The sequence below is a fragment of the Hyla sarda genome, chromosome 2 (assembly GCF_029499605.1).
Source record: "Hyla sarda isolate aHylSar1 chromosome 2, aHylSar1.hap1, whole genome shotgun sequence".
In the NCBI taxonomy this organism is placed as follows: domain Eukaryota; kingdom Metazoa; phylum Chordata; class Amphibia; order Anura; family Hylidae; genus Hyla; species Hyla sarda.
In genome coordinates this window covers 52,065,071-52,086,576 of record NC_079190.1, presented here as the reverse complement: position 1 = coordinate 52,086,576, position 21,506 = coordinate 52,065,071, and the positions used below count along the sequence as shown (strand labels likewise).

Genomic DNA, 21,506 nt, shown 5'->3' with positions numbered 1-21,506 from the left:
AGCTCAAATTTGCAGCCAGATACTTACTGTAAGCCTCCGCCCATGTGAGTGTACCCTGTACGTTCACATTGGGGGGGGGACATCCAGCTGTTGCATAACTACAACTCCCAGCATGCCCGTTGGCTGTCGGTGACTGCTGAGAGTTGCAGTTTTGCAACAACTGTAGGCACACTGGTTATGTATCACTGAGTTTGTGACCTAACTCAGTGTTTCACAACCAGTGTGCCTCCAGCTGTTGCAAAACTACAACTCCCAGCATGTACGGTGCATGGTGTACGGTGACTGCTGAGAGTTGTAGTTTGCAACAGCTGGAGGCACACCGGTCGTGAAACACTGAGTTAGGTAAAAAAAAACTCTGAGTTTCACAACCAGTGTGCCTTCAGCTGTTGCAAAACTACAACTCTCAGCAGTCACCGACAGCCAACGGGCATGCTGGGTGTTGTAGTTATGCAACCAGCAGATGCACCACTACAACTCCCAGCATGCACTTTAGCTGTTTGTGCAAGCTGGGAGTTGTAGTTATACAACAGCTGAAGGTACACTTTTCCATAGAAAGAATGTGCCTCCAGCTGTTGCAAAACCATAAGTCCCAGCATGCCCATAAGGGAATGCTGGGAGTTGTGGTGGTCTGCCTCCTGCTGTTGCATAACTACAGCTCCCAGCATGCCCTTTTTGCATGCTGGGAGCTGTTGCTAAGCAACAGCAGGAGGCTGTCACTCACCTCCAACAATCCAGACGCTGCAGGTCAGTCCCGCCGCCGCAGCTGCTCCTGGGGCCCCGATCCCAACAGGGGCGCCGGGGATCGGGGTCCCCAGCACCGGGGGTCGTCTTCCCGCACCCGCTCACGTCCTCCAGAAGAGGGGCGGAGCGGGTGCGGGAGTGACACCCGCAGCAGGCGCCCTGATTGGTCGGCCGGTAATCCGGCCGACGAATCAGGGCGATCGTGAGGTGGCACCAGTGCCACCTCACCCCTGCAGGCTCTGGCTGTTCGGGGCCGTCAGAGACGGCCCCGAACAGCCAGTAATTCCGGGTCACCGGGTCACCGGAGACCCGATTGGCCCGGAATCGCCGCAGATCGCTGGACTGAATTGTCCAGCGATCTGCGGCGATCGCCGACATGGGGGGCATAATGACCCCCCTGGGCGATATGCCGGGATGCCTGCTGAACGATTTCAGCAGGCATCCGGCTCCGGTCCCCAACCGGCTAGCGGTGGGGGCCGGAATTCCCACGGGCGTATGGATACGCCCTCGGTCCTTAAGGACTCGGGATTCAGGGCGTATCCATACGCCCTATGTCCTGAAGAGGTTAAAGAGTGATCAAACCATATTTTCTAAACTAACTCAGATTTTATTCCCTGACTACTCCTAACACCCCTCCTGCCCTTACATTTTTTTTCTGATCTTTTAAAAGCTCTGTATCATACCTTTCCCTTTGCTCACATTGTGTGAGCTCCCGGCAGGAGAAAGTGGGCGTTCCCCAGCAGGCACGACGTCACTGAAGCCTGTGAGAGCTGTGCCTCACCATGCCCCACATGCACTTCCTGAGTATGGTCTCCTGCCAGGTCGGGAGGAGACCAAACTAACTGTTTCACTTGCGCAGGAAACAGAACAGAGCCACCTAGTGGCCATTTTTTCAATCACATTAAAAACATGTAAAGGTTGAGAATTTTAACAGCAAGTAAATAGCAAAGTGTCTTATAATTACATGAGGAACACAATATTAAAAGTTTAGTTTGGTGACAGGTACTGTTTAATTGTTCTGTAAAACATTACAAGTTGGTGGTAACCTCTTATCCCAATAGATATAACCAGGTATAAAAGGGACCGTTGTCCAAAATCATGAATTGATATGACCTGGACAAAATAACTAAGCAACTCATTGACTAGGTCTCTTTCTGTCTGCAGATGCCATATACAGTAATTTCGGCTACAATCTTCTCACATTCATCATTTTGTACAACAACCTCATCCCCATCAGTCTCCTGGTGACCCTGGAAGTGGTGAAGTTCATTCAGGCTCTTTTTATCAATTGGGTAAGTGCTACGTAGAGTTTATGTGAAATATAATAGTAGATGTTATTCAAAGGGATTTCCTTCATATTTAATATACTTATGATTGTTCCAAGAGGACTGGTGCCCACTTACAGAGCTCTGCTCACTGTACCTAAGCTGACACACATTAGCTTAAATACTAAAACCTAAACATAAAAACGATAGAAAATCATTTTTTATTACTAAGAATGAAATATCATCAATAATATATTGGGGGAGATTTATTAAAGTTGTCTATTGTGCGCCTAATTTATCAAAATCCTCTAAAGCAAAAGTCACAAAAAAGTTGCATATATTTAGACTGTGACTTTCTGTGCGACCAATTTAGATGGGAAAAAACTGTTTAAATCCTTTGGTAAATCTCCCCCATTGTGTTTAAAGGGTAACTCTGCTACCCTGCTTTGGAAGCTCCGCTCCCCAGCGTCTGGAGGTTTATTGTTCCAAACGCTGTGTGCGGGCTTCCGTGTTCAGGACCGCCCCTCGTGACGTCACGCCCGCCCCCTCAACGAAAGTCTATGGGAAGGGGGCGTGACGGCCGTCACGCCCCCTTCCCATAGACTTTCGTTGAGGGGGCGGGCGTGACGTAACGAGGGGGCAGGCGTGACGCCACGAGGGGTGGCCCTGAACACGGAAGCCCGCACACAGCGTTTGGAACAATAAACTTCCAGACGCTGGGGAGCGGAGCTTCCGAAGCAGGGCAGCAGAGTACCCCTTTAAATGAGTACTCCGCTGAAAGCATCTTATCCCCTAGCCAAAGGATACAGGATAAGATGTCTAATTGTGCCCCCCCCCCCCCCCCCCGCAATCTCTGCTGCGGCACCCTTGTCATTTGGTGCACGGAGCGAACTCCACTCCATGCCCGATGACTGGCGAACACGGCCCCCACGCCCCCTCCATTCATGTCTATGGGAGGAGGCGTAGCGGCTACATACTAGCCGTCACACGCCCCTTCCCATAGACCTGAATGGAGGGGGCGTGGCGTGATGTCACAAATGCGGAAGTTCCAAGCTTCCGTGTTCTGGCCGCCGCTGCTGCCAGCCTGGAGATCGCAGGGATCCCCAGAGGCGGGACCCCTGCTATTAGACATCTCATTTCCTATCCTTTGGATAGGGGATATGATGTTTTTAGCAGAGTACCCCTTTAACTCGTCTAGCACAAATTAAGCAACATTGGTGGAAAAATGAGTATGTTATTGCTCCAGGAATGCTGCAACTCAAAAACATATTATTAAAAAATATATATTGTGCTAAAGAAAAATTTCTTGGAGATCTTTATGCTGTGCTGTCAAGTAGAGACGAGCGAACTTACAGTAAATTCGATTCGTCACGAACTTCTCAGCTCGGGAGTTGATGACTTATCCTGCATAAATTAGTTCAGCTTTCAGGTGCTCCCGTGGGCTGGAAAAGGTGGATATAGTCCTAGTAGACTCTTTCCCTGGAATGTATCCACCTTTTCCAGTCCACCGGACCACCTGAAAGCTGAACTAATTTATGCAGGATAAGTCATCAACTGCCGAGCTGAGAAGTTTGTGATGAATCGAATTTACTGTAAGTTCGCTCATCTCTACTGTCAAGCCATTTTGACATGTGGATATAATAAAGGAAGCAGTTTTTTTTTTACTGGACACAGTGCTGGATTAAAATTTGTTCTTCTCAACTTGTCTAAAAAGGGTTAAACAGAAAGGCGTCACGGTGAAGCAGATTTTTATCCAATTTATCTAACAATAGGATTGTGCAGTTAGATTACAGTAAATTCTCCTAAGCAGTATAGATGTCAGAGGTAATCCCGGCATGAAATATTAATGAGGGTTTCCTCTGTGTTCCAGGATCGAGATATGTATTATGCAGACACGGACACCCCCGCCATGGCCAGAACGTCCAACCTGAATGAGGAGCTGGGCCAGGTGGGAAGAGTCATTTATTTCTCTTTGTTCCGCATGTATTGTCGTCTCTCTCTCTGGTATTCTTTATTATTCTATTATAAAGTCTTCTATCACTACTGCCAGACTGGTGAAATGCCTTCTAATGTAAAATTCTTTACTCTCATATTAAATAAAGTCTATTAATTGTAAAAGTTATGCAACTTCCTAAAGTCCTGATGACAGCTGTGCTTTGTTACAGTGTATTGGTCTTGACAACCATTCACAGCAACATACATCTCAGACATACATCCAGACTCGGATTTCTTACTTAGGCCTCATGTTCATTGCCATATTATATTACCTTAAAGTGGTATTCTGAATTAAAACACTTCTCTTTAGACTTGTGCACTAGAAAAATTTTCGTTTCGTTTTTTCGTTTTAGAAATTTTTTTCGGTTCGGTAATATTTTCGGTTTTGATTTCTCGGATACATTCGGTATTCGGGTACATTCGGTAAATCTTTTTATTCTTTTTTGGACTTTAGCGATCCTAAAAAATGATGGAGATACCTTTTTTATAAAAATTTCTTAGGGTACCATAAAAAAATTATAAAAAAGATACAGTAGTGATGGAAAAAATTGTATCTAACGAAATGTATCTTTTTAGTTATGAAATGTTTATTCATTTTTAAACAGGGATCAATTTATGTGAGCGGGTAAAGCACTAAAAATGTTGCCGACAATAATAAAAATGTATTGTGTGCGTGTTTTTCACTTTTTTTTAAAACATTTTTTAGGTAGTACTACTACTCCCAGCATGGAACACACTCTTCCATGATGGGAGAAGTAGTTACCTGTACTAATTGACAGATCTCTGGGGTCCCTTGCGATCCTCTTGTAAAATGTATAGATGCGGCGGGCGCTCTTCTATGGTCCCCTGCACTCACGTATATATACACATATTCATATTTCCCGCAGAGCTGTGATTGGCCAGATGGTTCCAGCCAATCACAGCTCTCTGTGAGAAATAGTAATATGTGTATATATACGGCCGTGCAGGGGACCATAGGAGAGCGGCCGCCGCATCCATACATTATACAGGAGCATCACAGCGGGTGTCAGGAGTGATACCCGCAGTGATCTTTCCTTAACTACAAGTACTACTACTCACAACATGGAGTACACTCTGCTCCATGCTGGGAGCTTTAGTAACTGCATTAATAGACAGACTCGCTGCGATATGTCTATTAATGCAGGTACTACAGCTCCCAGCATGGAGCAGCGTGTGCTCCATGTTGGGAGTATTAGTACCTGCAGTAAGGGACAGATCCCAGCGGATGTCACTCCTCCTGACACCCGCTGCGATCCTCCTGATGTAAATGTCGGGATCAGCTGTTCTCAGGGCTACAGAGCCGGGAGAACAGCTGATGTTCAGCTGTAGGTATACATCGTATATCTACTGCCCAGCAAGAACTTACAGTGAGCCTGCAATGTGTATACAGTATACTCATTGCTGGCTCACTTAACCCCTTGCTGAGCTGTGCGCTATGCGCAACCCCAGCAAGGAAAGAGTTAACTTACACTGTTGGACAGTGTAGGTTAACCCTTTGGGCGGGAACCCTATACATTTTTTATTTTTTTAATTTAAATATAAAATAAAAAAAAACGTATAGGGTTCCCCGTATTTTCATTCTCAGCACAATACCAACCAAACAGCAACAGCCTGACGTTACCAGGGTGGGCGAGGACCATTGTTAATGTCCCTCCCCAGCCTAATTAATGCCAGCCTGTTACTGCCTAGGCCCAGGAGCGCCATTTTTGATGCTCCAGGCCTGTTGGTACCGGCTCTTCCTGGCACCCCTGTGGCGGTGGGTACCGGGGTAATAATTGGGGGTTAGTGCTAGCTGTTTTTGGGGCTAGCACTAAGCCCTGACTTAGTAATGGATTCAGTCAATAAGACCAGCTTCCACTAATAAGCCTGAAAATGTAATTTAAAAAAAACACAACACATTGGATAAATTATTTTATTTAAAAAAACACTCCCCCACAGCCCTCGTTAACCATTTTATTAAAAGAAAAATGAAATAATCTGCCGGAATCCCTCGAAACCGCAGTAATCCTCTGCATACACGGATCTGAAACGAGAAGAAAAAAAACACAAAAAATTGGTTATGACATTTTTGGCGCTGTCCGCTGGGGAGAGCACCCATGATGCAATGTCTACCCAAACAGGGAGCCACCAATTGGTGCAAAACTACAACTCCCAGCATACCCAGACAGCCTTTGGCTGTCTGGGCATGCTGGGAGTTGTAGTTTAGCAACAGCTGTTATCTCCCTGTCAGGGTAGACACTGCCAGAAGGGTCTGTTCACATTATACAAAACGGACAATGTGAACAGAGCTTCAGATTAACTAGCCTTGTTCCCTTCTGTAGCTCCGCCCCCTAATGACGTCATCACCATAGATAGCTGTATATAGTGTATACCGCCCAAAGGGTTAACCTACACTGTCCAACAGTGTAAGTTAACTCTTTCCTTGCTGGGCTTGCGCATAGAGCACAGCTCAGCAAGGGGTTAAGTGAGCCAGCAATGTGTATACTGTATACACATTGCAGGCTCACTGTAAGTTCTTGCTGGGCAGTAGATATACGATGTATACCTACGGCTCAGCGTCAGCTGTTCGCCCGGCTCTGTAGCCTTGAGAACAGCTGATCCCTACAGTCACTTCAGGAGGATCGCAGCGGGTGTCAGGAGTAGAGATGAGCGAACTTACAGTAAATTCGATTCGTCACGAACTTCTCGGCTCGGCAGTTGATGACTTTTCCTGCATAAATTAGTTCAGCTTTCCGGTGCTCCGGTGGGCTGGAAAAGGTGGATACAGTCCTAGGAACTCTTTCCTAGGAATGTATCCACCTTTTCCAGCCCACCGAAGCACCTGAAGGCTGAACTAATTTACACAGGAAAAGTCATCAACTGCCGAGCCGAGAAGTTCGTGACGAATAGAATTTACTGTAAGTTCGCTCATCTCTAGTCAGGAGGAGAGACATCCGCTGGGATCTGTCCCTTACTGCAGGTACTAATACTCCCAACATGGAGCACACTCTGCTCCATGCTGGGAGCTGTAGTACCTGCATTAATAGACATATCGCAGCGAGTGTAACTTCTGACACCCGCTGCGATCTGTCTATTAATGCAGGTACTACAGCTCCCAGCATGGAGCAGAGTGTACTCCATTTTGGGATTAGTAGTACTTGTAGTAAAGGAAAGATCACTGCAGGTATCACTCCCGACACCCGCTGTGATGCTCCTGTATAATGTATGGATGCGGCGGCCGCTTTCCTATGGTCCCCTGCACGGCCGTATATATACACATATTACTATTTCTCACAGAGAGCTGTGATCGGCTGGAACCATCTGGCCAATCACAGCTCTGCGGGAAATATGAATATGTGTATATATACGTGAGTGCAGGGGACCATAGAAGAGCAGCCGCCGCATCTATACATTATACAAGAGGATCGCAAGGGACCCCTGCGATCTGTCAATTAGTACAGGTAACTACTACTCCCATCATGGAAGAGTGTGTTCCATGCTGGGAGTAGTAGTACTACCTAAAAAATTTTTTTTTTTAAAGTGAAAAACACGCACACACTACATTTTTATTATTGTCGGCTACATTTTTAGCGCTTTACCCGCTCACATAAATTGATCCCTGTTTAAAAATTAATAAACATTTCATAATAAAAAAGATACATTTCGTTAGATACAATTTTTTTCCGTCACTACTGTATCTTTTTTATTATTATCTTTTTATCGTACCCTACGAAATTTTTATAAAAAATGGTATCTCCATAATTTTTTAGGATTGCTAAAGTCCAAAAAAGAATAAAAAGATTTACCGAATGTACCCGAATACCGAATGTATCCGAAAAATTAAAGCGTATGCGCATCCTTTTTATTATTTTTGTTATTAGAATGAATTCTTTACGTTCATTTACGGATAACGAATGCATTCCTTATTTTGCTATTCGTATTATCGTGGCTATTCGGGAATGTTCAAAATATGTTTTCGGTAAAAATAAAATAAAACGGTAAAATTCGGTAAATTTGACATTCGTGCCGAACCGAATTGCACATGTCTACTTCTCTTATCCTTAAGGGGGTGCTGGGAACATAGCGTTAAGGAAATATGTCAATGAACTATTGTTTAAATCAAGTCTTTATGCTTAAAGCGTACCTCTCATTAAGTTCTTTTTTTTTTTTTACTGTCCCTACCTGTTCTCTAAATAGCCCTAATCCACTTTCTGTCTTTAAAGAAAAAAATGTCACCTCATAAATCCGCCTTTTGGCACTTTTTTGTGCTCATTTACAATGTAAGCTTCTGGCCGGAGGAAGTGGCCGTTCCCCAGCAGGCGCGAGGACACTGAAGCATACAGTGAGCCTACTTCTGCCCTCTCCTCTTCTATGCTGTCAGGAGCGCGCATAGAAATTTCAGCCAATCATACTGGAGGCTGCTCTGGGTCTCCTCCTCCCTGTTTATCATTGCACGTGCCACCCAGGGAGGAGGAGTATAAGGGCAAGTGCAGTTCTGTGAGGAAAGTAAATCTGTCCACGTGGCTGGCAGATAACTCGTCTAGCCAGCTAACAAACAGGCTGTGAGCGAGCTGTGCTAGTAACCCTGTCCAGACGTCATTTCCTGGCATAGGACTTTTGCCCAGCTGGCTGACGTCCGAAGTATGTGCGCGTGAGGGGGAAGGTGTTCTAGTAAAGGAGGGAGACCCCCTAGTGGACGGGTTTGCAAAGATGAAAAACTCATATAAAACTTATTTTTTTTTTATGTGTTTCAATTAGACATATTGTTTTTTCACCATGAAGAATAAAATATCAAAAACAATTTTAATGTGAGAGTGCCCATTTAAATATATATATATATATATATATATATATATATATATATATATATATATACATATATATATATATAGTGTGTGTGTGTTTTTGTTTTTAAATTTTTTATTTTATAATAATCCTGAAATCTTGCAGTTTTCATTTTGGCCACTAGGGCTTAAAGGGGCACTCCGGTGGAATTTTTTTTTTTTTTTTTTTTCAAATCAACTGGTGCCAGAAAGTTAAACAGATTTCCTTCTATAAAAAAAAATCAACCACTTGGCTGGACAACCACTTCAATTTCTTCTTCAAAATCTTAATCCTTCCAGTACTTATCAGCTGCTATATGCTCCACAGTAAGTTCTTCTCATTTTGAATTTCTTTTCTGTCTGACCACAGTGCTCTCTGCTGACACCTCAGTCTATATCAGGAACTGTCCAGAGTAGAAGCAAATCCCCATAGCAAACCTATCCTGCTCTGGACAGTTCCTGACACGGACACAGGTGTCAGCAGAGAGCACTGTGGACAGACAGAAAATAAATTCAAAAAGAAAAGAAGAAATTCCAAGCTCCATAATACAGCTTATTGCCGCTCCGATCAGGCACATGTAAAGACAGCTTATAGAGGTCCTTCAGCAGCAGATCCTCAGCGAAATACGCGCGGAAAATCCCCTCGTCTGAACGTACCCTAAGGGTCAGTTTTTAGATTGAGGCCAATAGTGCCCCTCATGCCTTTATATGGTTGCTATATTACAAAAAGGAAAGTATGAAATAACATGGGGCAATATGTTATGACGTCCAACAGGATCCTTACTACATGGATAAAATGGATAATGTTACGGCCTATGGATGACGGACATGTAAAGCAGATGCCTAACAGTGGTATCCATCACCCATAGGTCATAATGCATAGTGTATGGTACAATCTGTTTTGGTTACCCATGGCAACCAGTCACTGCTTTTATTTTTACCAGGGAAGCTTAAAAATGAAAGCTGAGCTGTGATTGGTTGTAATAGGCTGTAAAGATATCGGCCCCGGTTTGGTTCATCTGCCCTATGCCTGATAAATAGATACCATATCAATCTACGATTTGAAGGGTGTCCTATTTACTGTATGCATTAAGAGCATCACTAGTAGATTAGATAGGTTTAGGCAAAAATGTAGGCATAAAAAATAAAAATAGGAACATCTTAAAGGGGTACTCCAATGGAAAACATTTTTTTTTAGGTCTTTATAAGTCAACTGGTGTGTGAAAGTTAAACAGATTTGTAAATGACTTCTATTAAAAAAATCTTTACTCTTCCAGTACTTTTTAGCATCTGAATGCTACAGAGGAAATTCTGTTCTTTTTGAATTTCTTTTTTGTCTTGTCCACAGTGCTCTCTGCTGACACCTCTGTCCGTGTCAGGAACTGTCCAGTGCAGCATAGGTTTGCAATGGGGATTATCTCCTGCTCTGGACAGTTACTGATACGGGCATCAGGTGTCAGCAGAGAGCACTGTGGACAAGACAAAAAAGAAATTCAAAAAGAACAGAATGTCCTCTGTAGCATACAGCTGCTAAAAAGTACAGGAAGGGTAAAAATAATAATATAATAGGGTATAATAATTTATAATAGAAGTAATTTACAAATCTGTTTAATTTTCTGGCACCAGTTCATAAAATAAAATTAAAAATTCCACCGGAGTACCCCTTTAAGCTGGGTTCACACATCATAAAATAAAATAAAAATACAGCCGTAAGGCACATAGCACATTCCACTTGTTTTTTTTTACCTGGAAAAAAAAAACGCCACTAAAAATTGTACCCTCATTTGGAAACTTCTAAGATACAGTTTTGTGACATTTTTTATTTTTTTTCATTTTTTTAAATAGTGGAATTTGTAGAGTTTTTTGGGGCATTTTTTGCATAAAGATAAAAAAAAAAAATGGAAGTGGAAACCTAGCCTAAAACAGGTTTACATAGAGTTTTACCTTGTGTATTTTTGCATCTAAAAAATAATACTTGCGCATCTTTACATTTTTTCTTTTTTTTTTCTTCATTCTAGACTTACATAAAAGTACATTATTATTTCAGAAAATAATGGCAAATTTTTCCTTTTTTTTTTAATGTATGCATTTTAATTACAGTACAACTAAAAATACACTGTGTGAACATAGCCTAAAAGCCTATGATAAAGCAGTCATCAGTCCACACATTGTTTTAAAAAATCTCCATATTTCAAATGTTGGAAAAAAGAAAGTTTTTTAACCAATATGTGCACTGATGGCCGCTTTTCCATAGACTTTCAGGCTACGTTCACACAGTCTAAAATTCAGTAACATGTTTTTATGTGTAATTTTTTGGGTTGCTGCTTTATTTTTCCGGATTGAAGATAAAAAGATTTTTTTTGTGAGATTGAAAAGAATCTCAAAGAACAACCTGTGGCAATGTGATCAGTTAAGATGCTGCCATCATCTGGCGAAAAAGCAATATTGCGGTTTTTAGAACATGACAATTATTGACCAGAGATCAGATATTTAAAGCGTTAAAATCATTAAAAACAAAGTCGCCTGCTTCCCCGGCTAATAATTCAAGATGACAGAGAGTCTTATCTACCTGTCAAAAGTTGTTTTTAATGACAGTAAGGGTGCGTTCACACGTACAGGATCTGCTGCATATTTTTGCTGCATTTTTTGTGCAGCTGATTTAGCTTCCCATTAACTTCAATGAGTAGCAAAATCAGCTGCATAAAACATGCAGCAGATCCTGTATGTGTGTGAACCTACCCTTAAAAAAGATTCTCCAGCAATAGAATCACAGAGCTAATTTCTCCCAAAAACAGCACCACACCTGTCCACAGGTAGTGTGCAGTATTACAACTTGGCTCCATTAATTTTAAAGGGGTAATCTGGCCAAATACATCTTATCCCCTATTCAAAGCATAGGGGATAAGATGTCTGATCGTGGGGGTCCCGCCGCTGGGACCACCAGCCATCTCCTTGCAGCACCCACATTCCGGGACTGGAGACGGGACATCACACCACGCCCCCTCCATTCATGTCTATGGGCTGTCACGCCCCCTCCTATAGACATGAATGGAGGGGACATGGCGTGACATCATGTCTCCAGTCCCGGGGGTGCTGCACGGAGATCGTAAGGAGTCCCTGCGGCGGACGCCTGTGATTAGACATCTTATCCCCTATCCTTTGGAGAGGGGATAAGATGTATTTGGCCAGAATACCCCTTTAGGCCGTGTTCCCACTTGGCGTATATGCTGCATATTTCACGCTGCACAAAATTTGCAGCAGCAGCGGGAAATACGCTGTGTATTCCTCGCTCACTATACACACAGGGCTTTCCAGCGGCAGCCCTATGCATGTAGTGAGTTTTGGAGGCGGGGCCATGTGCCGGTGTGACTGTGACGCACAGCTCCGCCTCCAAAACTCACTGCACGCGTATTTTCTGCTGCTGCTGCAAATTTTGCGCAGCGCGAAGTACGCTGTGTATACGCCAGGTGGGAACGCACCCTTAATGAAACTGAACCGTAATAGCATGTACACTCTGAGGGCAGGAGTGGTGCTGTGTTTTTAAAGAAATTAGCTCTGTTTTTCTAGTGCTGGATAACTATTTATGTTGCTTCAGGATTTTCAAAATTTCCCATTTTCCGAGATATCAAATGATTTTGACAGATTCAGATTGACAGGTTTTTGATACAGATTTGTGTTTGCACTCGTAGGTTAAGTACTTATTCTCAGACAAAACTGGAACGTTAACGTGCAATGTAATGAACTTCAAGAAATGCAGCATAGGCGGCATCACATATGGGTAAGTACAGCAGCACGCAACGTACACGGTGCCATCCAAATCAAATCCCCCAAAATTCTCTTATTTGTCAATGCTTTTCTTCTTAGACTGGTTATCGTACAGTAATTATTTTATTAATATTTTGTTCATTTGGTTACTGGATTGTTTTTATGAAATTTTACTTCCAATGTATTCAAAATTTTAAAAAATTTAACAACTTTGCAAATCATTAAAGAAATATTCCCATAAGGAACATTTATGCTGTATCCAAATAATAGAATGTATTATTCTTTAGATTCGATTTTACAATAAAATTGCTTTAATCTGGGATTAACAAGACCTTATTTATTCATAAAAGGGGAAGATATAAAGGGGAAGATATAAAGAATTACAGCAAATGGAATATATATTGAATATGATTTGAATGAAGGGGTGCGTCATATTCAGCAACACAGTGCTGGCAATTTTAGGAAACGGTGCAGCCCCTGACATTACCTGTGGTAGAGCACTGTTAAAGGGGTTATCCGGGGATAGAAATGCAGAGCTAATTTCTTCCAAAAACAGCACCAACCCAGTCCTCAGGTTGTGTGTGGTATTACAACTTGGCTCCATTCACTTTAAAAGATTTTAGCTGCAACAACCTAATGCTATGATAGAGGATAAGATGTCTCATGGCGGGGGTCCAGCTTTATGAGCTCTCCGCAGTGCTGTAGGCTCCAAGTGTGAAGCGTGACGACCACAGGGCCTGAGTATCATGACGTCACACCGGTCAAACCCCCCCACCCCCACCCCCCCAGCTACTTATCAGCTTATTTTTGCTGGAGTTCTCCTTTAGAAGCTAGTCCGTGTAATACTTGGCATGTTTGCCCCTTGGATTTTACAACCTAGAATAACATGATTTGAACTCTATTACCATCAATGTTTTAGCGGTCTCTGGTCTGTTTAATTTACCCCCCCCCCCCCCCCCCCCCCTCAGTCTATTGTTTATAGTTACAAAGAAATTCAGATCAGATTAAACAGTTTATCAGGAAATTCGAATGATCAAATTTCAGATTAAAGTAATTTTGTTGATTTTATTTAGTATGCATGAGTTAGTTAAATGGGCACTGTCACTTTAAAAAACTTTTAGTGTTGATCAGTCGGGGTCTGAGTGTTCAGACTGTGACCGATAGCTAGAACTATCTGGGAAATGAGCGAGCTGAGTGAGACAAACATACAATGTAAATCTATGGGATTGTCTCGTCAGCCGCACTTTTCTCCTTCCCGGCTTGTTCTAAGAATTAGTCTGGGTCTGAACGCTCAGACCCCAACCTATCATAACTTTTGTCAGAAGTTTTTTAAAGCGACAGGTACACTTTAAGTATGCATAAAACCTTTTTCCATGTATTTTACTCTTTTTCTTCTTTCCACCTAACTGGAAGACACTTTCCAGAATTTGAGAGGGAGCGCTCCTCTGAAGATTTCAGGTAAATTTGTCTAATTATTTTATTTTTTAAATTAATTTGCAAATATGTATACTTTGTAGCTATTATGTATATTACAGTTTTACACAATTAAAATGGTTGTCCGTCATATATTACTCCCCAACTGTTCATTATCCGATGCTTCCCAGGTCCTTCCAGTCTTTGCATTTCCTGGTGATTGGCCAGTGATTGGCTGCAGCAGTCAACTGTCTGTGTTGAAAAGGGCTAGAGCAATGTTTCCCAACTAGGGTGGCTCCAGCTGTTGCAAAACTACAACTCCCAGCATGTCTGGACAGCCTTTGGTTGTCCAGGCATGCTGGGAGTTGTAGCTTTGCAACAGCTGGAGGCACCTGGTTCAGCTGGGAAACACTGGACTAGAAGGTGCAGAAACTGCCCTTACCCAGAAAGTGCTAGACAGGAAACAGTGAGAAACCAGTAAGGTGAGTGGGATGTTTTTTTATTTTTTATTTAACGCCAACCACTTTTCTGACCTTATCTTAAAGAGGTACTCTGGTGGAAAACAATTTTTTTTTTTTTTTCAAATCAACTGGTGCCAGAAAGATAAACAGATTTTTAAATTACTTCTATTAAAAAATCTTAATCCTTCCAGTACTTATCAGCTGCTGTATGCTCCAGAGGAAGTTGTGTAGTTCTTTTCTGTCTGACCACAGTGCTCTCTGCTGACACCTCTGTCCATGTCAGAAACTGTCCAGAGTAGGAGCAAATCCCCATAGAAAACCTCTCCTGCTCTGGACAGTTCCTGACAAGGACAGAGGTGACAGCAGAGAGCACTGTGCTCAGACTGGAAAGAACTGCTCAACTTCCTCTGTAGTATACAGCAACTGATAAGTACTGGAAGGATTAAGATTATTTTTTATAGAAGTAATTTACAAATCTGTTTAACTTTTTGGAACCAGTTGATTTAAAAAAAAAATTGTTTTCCAGTGGAGTCCTCCTTTAGCAAAAGTGGGAGTTTTGCAATCTGTGCATATTTGTCTGTTTTCTGCTTCCCGACCACCTCCTGCTGCTGCAAGCAGGACAAGTGGGCCTCGGAGGCCCTTGATCCCAAATAGGTGCCAGTAAATCCCAGAAGTGGGACCTGCATCTATCAGTCATTCATGGTATATCCTCTGGTTATGCCATAATTGTTCGGGATGGGAATAATCTTTTAGGTTAAGGTGGCACAAGCGGCTGACCACATGCAGCTGAAATGCGGTAGCCATTAGCTACACAATGATCCAACAAAATTTGTGCAGCCAGTGAATGTGCATTGCAGTTTCATGCAGCCTGCTGCTTGTGTAGCCTCACCCTTAGGCTATGTTCACGCATCGGTATTCCAAGGACCACTTGGAAATGCGCTGTCTCCTTAGGGTGCATTCACACTGAGTAAATTAAGAGGAATTCACGCTGAAAAAAATGATGTGCGGAAAAAAGAATTTTCTATTAGCGTAGAATTCACGTGGAATTGCTTGCGGAAATGGGGGAGAAAGAAGTGAAGGGTTTTTCAGCCATTTCCGTAAACAATGTCGGGCAGAATTTTTCTTTACCATTGACTTCTATTGATTTCTGCTAGCGGATTCCGCTTGAAGAATGAACATGTTCTTTCTTCAAGCGGAAAGGAATTCAGTGTCGGAATTCCGCTAGCAGAATTTCCGCAGTGTGAACAGGACAACAGAAAAAACATTAAAGTCAATGGGAAGAGGGGATGTGCATTAATTTCGAGCGGAGAATTCAAGAGGAATTATTCGAGTAAATTGCTCTTGAATTAAAGACAGCAATGCATTTTTGAGTAGATTCCGCAGAAAGAATTGACATTTTAATTCTTTCGGCAGAGACCGAAATTGAAATTTCCTCAGCACATGTTTCCACTGCAGAAATTCCGCCATGTGCATGGTGCAGCAGAATCTTATTGAAAACAATGGGACTCTGCTGCAACGAAATATCCAAGCAGAATTTTTCAGCTTTGACGTTCCACCATGTGAACAAGGCCTTAGGCTAAGTTTCCACTTGGTTTTTTTCCTGGCAGTTTTTGGATATCTGCCACTGCAGTTTTTGGGCCATAGCCAGAAATGTATTCAAGAAGAATAGGACATATAAAGGAAGGACTTATACTTCTCCTCCCTTATGGATCCACTTCTGACTTTGGCTCAAAAACTGTAGTGGCAGTTTCCTAAAAACTGCCAGACAAAAAAAACAAGTTGAAACTTGGCCTTAGGATACTTTCTTACGTATGCTGTGGATCTCCTGCAGTGAATTAAATGATGTGGATTTAATGCAGCATGTATCGGCTCTTTAGGATTAAATCTGCAGCATTAAATCCTCAGCAAGAAATCTGCAGCGGATTAAAGGGGTACTCCGGAACAGTTTGTTCCAAATGCTGAGCAGCGAATGTTAGAGCCGGTGCCGGGTGCTCGTGATGTCATAGCCCCGCCCCCTCATGATGTCATGCCCCGCCCCCTCGATCCAAGTCTATGGGAGGGGGCGTGACAGCCGTCACGCCCCCTCCCATAGACTTGCATCGAGGGGGCGGGGCATGACATGAGGGGGCGGGGCTATGACATCACGAGCACCCGGCGCCGGCTCTAACATAGACTTGCCTTGAGGGGGCGGGGCTATGACAACACGATCTCCCGGCGCCGGCTCCATCGTTCGGAACAGTTTGTTCCATATGCTGAGCAGCGGAGTACCCCTTTAAGTATGTGTGAACCTTCCCTTACGGTCCTCTAACTGTGGCCATCAGCTGTTGGGAAACTACAACTCCTAACATTGTTTGACAGCTGCCGCTCTGGAAGTTGTAGTTTCTGAAAAGCTAAAGAGCTCCAGGTTGCAGACAACTGTTCTACAACTTCAACCAACACAGGAACTCCATGTCGTTCCTTCGAGGCAAACGCCATCGTTAGTCAGAAGCCATTTGTATGAGTCACAATTTCAGAATTCCTGAAAATCCCAGCGTTAGACAACCTCGTTTCTTCCATTTCCAATGAGCCACTTTGCGAAATACCCCGAGCCCTGACGGTTTGATATGTTTGTATAATAAAACCTCTTTCATCTTTTCTTATTTATTCTTCACACACAATTATTTCAATCCTTAATCCGGTGCCAGACGAAGGCCCAGAGCATGTAACAGAGGGGTGTCTTGTAGGACTCCTGGCAGAGGACACATTAAACATGCTCTCACCTTTTTTTAATATTTATTTTACATACAAGAACATGCATTGAAAAGAAGCCGGCAGAATGTAAACTGCCCAAAAAACTCATTTTATTAATTGTATTTTTTCTATATTTATTTACATGTTTATAATTATAATTTTTTTTATTCCTATGTGGCAAATATGTTTCCCTGCCAGCAGCGGCTTTTTTTTTATCACTTGCTCTACATTAATATTACTATGGGGGGAAAAAATATACAGGGCAATTCTTATAAATGTTCCCAGTGGCCTTTCCCTATGTAATTGTGAAATGCTTAAATGGTAACTGTCATTAAAACTAATTTTTGCCTTTGCACTCCTTATGGTAAATAAAACATATTTCTAATATACTTTGTTTAACCTCTTCAGGACATAGGGCGTATGGATACGCCCTGAATCCCGAGTCCTTAAGGACCGAGGGCGTATCCATACGCCCGTGGGAATTCCGGCCCCCACCGCTAGCCGGTTGGGGACCGGAGCCGGATGCCTGCTGAAATCGTTCAGCAGGCATCCCGGCATATCGCCCAGGGGGGTCATTATGCCCCCCCATGTCGGCGATCGCCGCAGATCGCTGGACAATTCAGTCCAGCGATCTGCGGCGATTCCGGGTCAATCGGGTCTCCGGTGACCCTGAATTACTGGCTGTTCGGGGCCGTCTCTGACGGCCCCGAACAGCCAGAGCCTGCAGGGGTGAGGTGGAACTGGTGCCACCTCACGATCGCCCTGATTCGTCGGCCGGATTACCGGCCGACCAATCAGGGCGCCTGCTGCGGGTGTCACTCCCGCACCCGCTCCGCCCCTCTTCTGGAGGACGTGAGCGGGTGCGGGAAGACGACCCCCGGTGCTGGGGACCCCGATCCCCGGCGCCCCTGTTGGGATCGGGGCCCCAGGAGCAGCTGCGGCGGCGGGACTGACCTGCAGCGTCTGGATCGTTGGAGGTGAGTGACAGCCTCCTGCTGTTGCTTAGCAACAGCTCCCAGCATGCAAAAAGGGAATGCTGGGAGCTGTAGTTATGCAACAGCAGGAGGCAGACCACCACAACTCCCAGCATTCCCTTATGGGCATGCTGGGACTTATGGTTTTGCAACAGCTGGAGGCACATTCTTTCTATGGAAAAGTGTACCTTCAGCTGTTGTATAACTACAACTCCCAGCTTGCACAAACAGCTAAAGTGCATGCTGGGAGTTGTAGTGGTGCATCTGCTGGTTGCATAACTACAACTCCCAGCATGCCCGTTGGCTGTCGGTGACTGCTGAGAGTTGTAGTTTTGCAACAGCTGAAGGCACACTGGTTGTGAAACTCAGTTTTTTTTTTACCTAACTCAGTGTTTCACGACCGGTGTGCCTCCAGCTGTTGCAAACTACAACTCTCAGCAGTCGCCGTACACCATGCACCGTACATGCTGGGAGTTGTAGTTTTGCAACAGCTGGAGGCACACTGGTTGTGAAACACTGAGTTAGGTCACAAACTCAGTGATACATAACCAGTGTGCCTACAGTTGTTACAAAACTGCAACTCTCAGCAGTCACCGACAGCCAACGGGCATGCTGGGAGTTGTAGTTATGCAACAGCTGGATGTCCCCCCCCCCCCCCCCCCCCCAATGTGAATGTACAGGGTACACTCACATGGGCGGAGGCTTACAGTAAGTATCGGGCTGCAAATTTGAGCTGCCGCAAACTTTCTGCTGCAGCTCAAATTGCCAGCGAGAAACTACTGTGAACCCCCGCCCGTGCGACTGTACCCTAAAAACACTACACTACACTAACACAAAAAATAAAATAAAAAGTAAAAAACACTACATAAACACATACCCCTACACAACCCCCCTCCCCTCCCCAATAAAAATGAAAAACGTCTGGTACACCACTGTTTCCAGAACGGAGCCTCCAGCTGTTGCAAAACAACTCCCAGTATTGTCGGACAGCCGTTGACTGTCCAGGCATGCTGGGAGTTTTGCAACAGCTGGAGGCACCCTGTTTGGGAATCACTGGCGTAGAATACCCCTATGTCCACCCCTATGCAAGTCCCTAATTTAGGCCTCAAATGCGCATGGCGCTCTCACTTTGGAGCCCTGTCGTATTTCAAGGCAACAGTTTAGGGTCACATATGGGGTATCGCCGTACTCGGGAGAAATTGTGTTACAAATTTTGGGGGGTATTTTCTGCTTTTACCCTTTTTAAAAATGTAAAATTTTTGGGAAAACAAGCATTTTAGGTAAAAAAAAAAAAATTTTTTTACATATGCAAAAGTCGTGAAACACCTGTGGGGTATAAAGGTTCACTTAACCCCTTGTTACGTTCCCCGAGGGGTCTAGTTTCCAAAATGGTATGCCATGTGGTTTTTTTTTGCTATCCTGGCACCATAGGGGCTTCCTAAATGCGGCATGCCCCCAGAGCAAAATTTGCGTTCAAAAAGCCAAATGTGACTCCTTCTCTTCTGAGACCTGTAGTGCGCCAGCAGAGCACTTTTCACCCCCATATGGGGTGTTTTCTGAATCGGGAGAAATTGGGCTTCAAATTTTTAGGGGTATTTTCTGCTATTACCCTTTTTAAAAATAAAATTTTTGGGGGAAAACAAGCATTTTAGGTAAAATTTTTTATTTATTTTTTACATTTGCAAAAGTCGTGAAACACCTGTGGGGTATTAAGGTTCACTTTATCCCATGTTACATTCCCCGAGGGGTCTAGTTTCCAAAATGGTATGCCATGTGTTTTTTTTTTTGCTGTTCTGGCACCATAAGGGCTTCCTAAAGGTAACATGCCCCCCAAAAACCATTTCAGAAAAACGTACTCTCCAAAATTCCCTTATCGCTCTTTCCCTTCTGAGCCCTCTACTGCACCCGCCGAACACTTTACATAGACATATGAGGTATGTGCTTACTCGAGAGAAATTGGGCTACAAATACAAGTAAAAATTTTGTCCTTTTACCCCTTGTAAAAATTCAGAAATTGGGTCTACAAGAACATGCGAGTGTAAAAAATGAAGATTGTGAATTTTCTCCTTCACTTTGCTGCTATTCGTGTGAAACACCTAAAGGGTTAAAACGCTGACTGAATGTCATTTTGAATACTTTGGGGGGTGTAGTTTTTATAATGGGGTCATTTATGGGGTATTTCTAATATGAAGACCCTTCAAATCCACTTCAAACCTGAACTGGTCCCTGAAAAATACTGAGTTTGAAAATTTTGTGAAAAATCGGAAAATTGCTGCTGACCGTTGAAGCCCTCTGGTGTCTTCCAAAAGTAAAAACTCATCAATTTTATGATGCAAATATAAAGTAGACATATTGTATATGTGAACCAAAAAAAAATGTATTCGTAATATCCATTTTCCTTACAAGCAGAAAGCTTCAAAGTTAGAAAAATGCTAAATTTTCAAATTTTTCATCAAATTTACGGATTTTTCACCAAAAAAGGATGCAAGTATCGACAAAAATTTACCACTATGTTAAAGTAGAATATGTCACGAAAAAACAATCTCGGAATCAGAATGATAACTAAAAGCATTCCAGAGTTATTAATGTTTAAAGTGACAGTGGTCAGATGTGCAAAAAACGCTCCGGTCCTTAAGGCCAAAATGGGCTCCGTCCTGAAGGGGTTAAAAAAAAAAAAAAAAAAAAGAAGTTTTTTATGTTTTATTTGTGCTTAAAAAAGCTGAAAAGCACATTTTCCCCCAACTCATACACAGACTTAGGACCGAGGTCCAAACACAGGAAGTGCAGCCTGGAGTGCTGAGGGTGTGTGTCCAGCCTCATCCAATCATAGCTCCTCTCACACTTAACTGCCCTATGCTGTTGGTTGGACACACCCCCTCAGCACTCCAGGCTGCACTTCCTGTGTTTGGGCTTCGGTCCAAAGTCTGTGTATAAGATGGGGGAAAATGTGCTCTTCAGCTTTTTTTAAGCACAAATAAAACATAGAAAACTTTTTTTTTTAAGCAAAGTATATTAGAAATATTTTTTTTATTTACCATAAGGAGTGCAATAGCAAAAATTAGTTTTAATGAGAGTGACCATTTAAATGGATACTCCAGTAGAAATTTTTTTTTTTAAATCAATTGGTGCCAGCAAGTTAAACCAATTTGTAAATTACTTCTATTAAAACATCTTAATCCTTACATTACTTATCAGCTGCATTATACTACAGAGGAAGTTGTGTAGTTATTTTCTGTCTGTCCACAGTGCTCTCTGCTGACACCTAAGTCCATGTCAGGAACTTTCCAGAGCAGTAGAGGTTTGCTATGGGGATTTGTTCCTGCCCTGGACAGTTCCTGA

The 21,506-nt window shown here is 43.2% G+C and overlaps 1 protein-coding gene across 7 annotated transcripts in view; it reads left to right on the top strand.

Moving 5' to 3' along the window:
• Nucleotides 1-21,506, top strand: part of ATP8A2 (ATPase phospholipid transporting 8A2) — a 955,662-nt gene that overhangs the window by 273,055 nt on the left and 661,101 nt on the right. For all 7 annotated transcript variants that reach the window (XM_056561782.1, XM_056561783.1, XM_056561787.1 and 4 more), the window contains 4 exons: nt 1,906-2,033; nt 3,877-3,954; nt 12,514-12,602; nt 14,003-14,047. In XM_056561782.1, the coding sequence (XP_056417757.1) occupies nt 1,906-2,033; nt 3,877-3,954; nt 12,514-12,602; nt 14,003-14,047 (340 nt within the window). The remainder of the gene's footprint in view (nt 1-1,905; nt 2,034-3,876; nt 3,955-12,513; nt 12,603-14,002; nt 14,048-21,506) is intronic.